Source organism: Penaeus vannamei, chromosome 39, assembly GCF_042767895.1.
Source record: "Penaeus vannamei isolate JL-2024 chromosome 39, ASM4276789v1, whole genome shotgun sequence".
Classification (NCBI taxonomy): Eukaryota; Metazoa; Arthropoda; class Malacostraca; order Decapoda; family Penaeidae; genus Penaeus; species Penaeus vannamei.
This window is the reverse complement of record NC_091587.1, coordinates 13911207-13915774: the sequence shown is the minus strand read 5'-3', so window position 1 is coordinate 13915774 and position 4568 is coordinate 13911207. Positions and strand designations below refer to the sequence as shown.

The 4568-nt window shown below is 30.5% G+C and overlaps 1 protein-coding gene across 1 annotated transcript in view; it reads left to right on the top strand.

Moving 5' to 3' along the window:
* Nucleotides 1-284: 284 nt before the first annotated feature.
* Not11 (CCR4-NOT transcription complex subunit 11) overlaps nt 285-4568 on the top strand; it is a 15302-nt gene continuing 11018 nt past the window's right edge. Inside the window, exons 1-5 of the mRNA XM_070117175.1 lie at nt 285-440; nt 2217-2308; nt 3227-3375; nt 4080-4205; nt 4496-4568. The exon at nt 4496-4568 is cut by the window's right edge and continues 100 nt beyond it. Coding sequence (XP_069973276.1) covers nt 403-440; nt 2217-2308; nt 3227-3375; nt 4080-4205; nt 4496-4568 — 478 coding nt within the window. The 5' untranslated portion in view covers nt 285-402. The remainder of the gene's footprint in view (nt 441-2216; nt 2309-3226; nt 3376-4079; nt 4206-4495) is intronic.

The following is a 4568-nucleotide window of genomic DNA, read 5'->3' as shown; positions in this document are numbered from 1 at the left end:
TACTTTATTTAAAAATTTATGATTGGTTTAGGCTCGTCGGAGTATGTATTGCTATTAGTATTTTGAGAATATCAGAGATTAAGTTAATTTGTTTATTAAATTTTTGTCTTAAAAAAGGGCATTATCTAAGGTACTTCAGTGTATATCCAGAATTATTTTTGTTCGTCCTGAAATTATTAGAAAGCATTGTATATGCGTTGTATCATTGTAATGTCAAGCAATTTCTTTGCTTCGTGTGCATTATTCGATTTATTTCAATGAAATCTAATTTATGATATAATTCTCAAAGTTTTTGCAGTGATTCAGAAAAGAAATACGCGTAGATCCTGGGCTTCTGAAAGATGTTATACCCAATGGCTTATTGATGTAAACAAAGTCAGGAAGGACCCAAGAAAAAAAAGAATGGCTCTTACTGCTAATGAATTAACGACGTTACTTGGGTAAATATTAGTTTATCGTTGGAGTTTACTGAGCTGATACTCATTTTAAACTCTTTTAGTGAAGACAGAAGGAGAAAAAAAAGGTTTCCACTAATAGGTATAGAGCTACTCTAGTTGGATACCGTAAATGTTAAGATATTATTGGAAATTAAACTTGGAACTTATCATATAAGTTTGATACTGTGTGGTCAATATATTTTGACAGAGACAAAGTGATTTAGTATGGATTGAATACCGCTAGGTGCATAGGGGATTCAGGAAGACTAATATTTCCCCAGTTACTTTGTCATGCTAGGCAAATTTCTTTGGTTATATGGGCAATAATGCCTTGTAGTATTCATTATAAAGGTATTATTAAGATATAGATGGGATTATTATGAAGTTGATAACAAACTCAGTGCTTCTGTATGGTAACTCCAGACTGTAGAGTATTTTTCTTGTGTGGGGAATATTACATTTTTTCATGTGTGGAAAACATCATTTTGTCTACATTTACACGGAAAGAATTTGACAAAGTAATTTTTTTGTGGGGAACACGTTCCCAGCACAGACCACACTCTACAATTTGGTGTTAACTCAGTGACCATAGAGTTACGTACAGTCCCTTGTAGTTTTTTGAGAATTTTCTTACATACAGATGACTCCACATGCACACACTCACCAAGGAATCCCAAGTGATTGTGCCTGATTTCCCCAATATTTGAAAAAACGAGAAAATTAGTTTTTCTTGTAATATTATTCATATTGATAGTGTTGTTATTCTCATTGATATTATGATAATCATATAGTCATTGAAATATGAAAACATTAAAGACAACAAAATGATACAAAATAAGCATGCTAAAATTCAAGAAGAAGGGTAAACAGGTGAAATTGGAAAAATTAATAACCAACTCCTTGGTGACTAAGCACTTGTAGAGCAATCTATACGTAAAGACAATAAATGAAATTCTATTACTGTAGGCATGGCATGTATTCTTGCCATCCAGGGTGATTGGGTTAACAGAATATTTCCAATACAGAGGTGTTTATGAATGAGTTTAACCTTCTTGTGCATATGATGTGAACATCCTCATATTTTATAATGGTTCTATGGACTCACATGACATATATGTGAGGGATCTATACTTAATTTTTTTCTCTGTGGCCAAGTTTTTAATCTAAGGTGTCTCAAGTTTTTACTATTAATTGTACCATTCCACAACCTTTGAGGTCAGCCCTGTTTGCTACAGTTGAACAAAGCCTGTGTAAAACTGGTATGCTTTTTGCCAGCACCATATTCATTATAAAAAAGGAGTGTCCATTTCTGTATCTAGTTCTGTCTGGCACATATCCTCCAGCCACACCCACTGCACTATCCCCATACCCCTGTTCCCCTTTTGAACCCTCCTCTCTGTGAGCAATTGTGTTTCCTGGCATTTTCTTGTGAATGGAACACAGTGAGGGTGAAGTAGAAATTCTGGTTGTATTTTGCACACCAAACTAACCCCACATCTTCTTTACCACATTTTCCTTCCTCTGGGTCAGCATGTGATTGCTTCATAAATGTTTTATTTATATGTTTATATTAATTTATCCCCATTTTCATCCATACAAGAAGGGTGACTGTTAAGATTTTCAGATTTGACATATATACAAATATATATAAATGCATACATCCATACATGCAAACATAGAGCAGTGAATAGATAACACACAAAGTAAAATATTTATAGATTGGTTAGATGACAAATCAATACTGTTTTATAAGCATTCAATGGTAATTTTATTTTTCAGAATTTTGTCTGAAGAAACAACAGAGTCTGCCACTCTAGAACAAATTATACATCAGATTTACCAGAATTTCACTAAACAAGATTATTTTAAGTGTGAGTATCTTTTACTTATATTTGATTAATAGGAAATGATATCTGCAGTGTTTTTGATGATGATGATGATGTTAGAATTTTAATTGTAATTTAAGATATAATTACAATGATTATAATGAATAACAGTAATGATGATAATGGTAATGGTAATGATTATGATTATAATGATTATGATTATAATGATTATAATGATTATAATTATAATAATGGTAATAGAAATAATGAAAATATTAATAATAGTAATAGTAATAATAATTGTAACAGTAATAGTAATAATGATAATGATAATGATAATATATAATAATAATGATAATAATAATGATAATGATGACACTAATAATAAAAAAATAATAACAATGATAATAATAGGAATATTGGTAGTGATGATAATTGTAATGATAGTAATAGTAATAAGGATGATAATGATAATGATAATAATGATAATGGTAAATATAGTAATAATGATAATTATGATAATGATAATAGTAATAATGATAATTATGATAATGATGATAGTAATAATGATAATGATAATGATATTGATAATAAAAATGATAATAGTGCTAATGATGATAATGGTAATACTAAAAATAATAATAGTAATGATAATGATACTGATAATGAAAATATTGATAATGATATGATAATGATAATGGTAGTAATAAGATTATGATGATAGTGATAAGATGATAATGATATTAATAAGATGATGATAATGGTGATGATGACGACGATGATGATGACGATAACGATGATAAGTTAAATCATATATGAATTACCACAAGGGACTAAAGACAGCTCTAAAAAATGCGCAGATATTCGTAATCAGTACATTTGTACATAAAGGAGACATATTTTCTCTGAAAAATGACAAGATATCTGCTAATTTGGTTTTCTTTGCTTATGGTTATTTTCCAGTGGGAACAGCACTGGTGTTCCTACTACAGCAGCCAGATCTTCTCCCGAGTCCTGCACAGCGGCTCTGTGCTGTGACCATTTTACATGAATTATATCGGGGAGAACCACCTCCAAATAACCCATTTTTACCAGTCTTTGTAAATATTTTGGTGAGTAAAAGGCTTCTTGTGTTTATAGATTATTGATGTGTAAAGTTTTTTAATATGTTTCTAAATAAGTTATGTTAGTAGCCTTCTATCTGTGTTTTTGATAGAAGGACACTTCCATGCTTTGTACAAACTTTTTAAGTATACTGATTTTAGTATTTTCCTGAGATGGGCATCAATGGGAGGGATTGCTCCAACAAGGGAAATCCCCCCCTTTTCTTTTACTAAGTTACACCTATATAGGCTCAGGTATAGCTTAAATTTGCCCCTATTTTTTCAATCTTTCTTGCCCTGCCCCCCTGTTCATAGTTGAAGATTGCTTACTAGTTACCAGATGTTATACATTTTTTTCATATACCTACAGCTTTTCTAAAATTATGTGTATATAGTACATTGTATGTTGTATCATCACTATAGGATGAATATCCATATTACAAGCTCTATACCTATATGTATGCCTTATTTAAAAGAATGTAATTTTATCCTAATCATCTTTCTATGTGAATGTAGAAGTTTATAAGTGTGATGAAGAGGTGTTTCATATGAAGAATTTATTTACCAGATGGATTAAGAGTAGATTTGTAGTTGAATTCAGTTTCTTAAGTTTGTAAAGTGTTGACATCATCTAAGGCTTTACAATTCAGTTTATTGCTCTTGTATTACTTACATATATTGAAACTAATACATCTCTTCTGTTTTCTATTCAGCATCCTCCAGATAATTTGTCTAAAGGGACAGGGAAAAAATTGGAGTATGCAGGTCAGCTTCCCAAATTCTCACAGTCAGAGATTGCCTTCCTCTCGTCCCTTATCACAGATAAAAATAGCAAAGAGGTATGTGTGTGAATGAAGAACAAATTAATATTTATTAATATAGTTTATTATTGAAGTTGTGTTTGTGAGATAGATTTCTCTAATTTTGATGTAATGATATATGATACAAATGAGCATGAATAAAATTTATGATTTTTGAAAATTTAAGTTGAACAATGTTCAAAGAAAGATGGCTTTTTTCTTTTTCTTTTTCTTAAATCAAATGTGACATGTATTTCAATTCAATTTAAAACAAAATTATACTTACAATTGTTAAAAGAGGTAAAAATTTATTGTGTGACTTTTTACAGTTGTTAAAAAGAACTGCATCACAAGTTATGAGTTTGGATGTGACAAACCACCAACCCACCGACACAACATCCC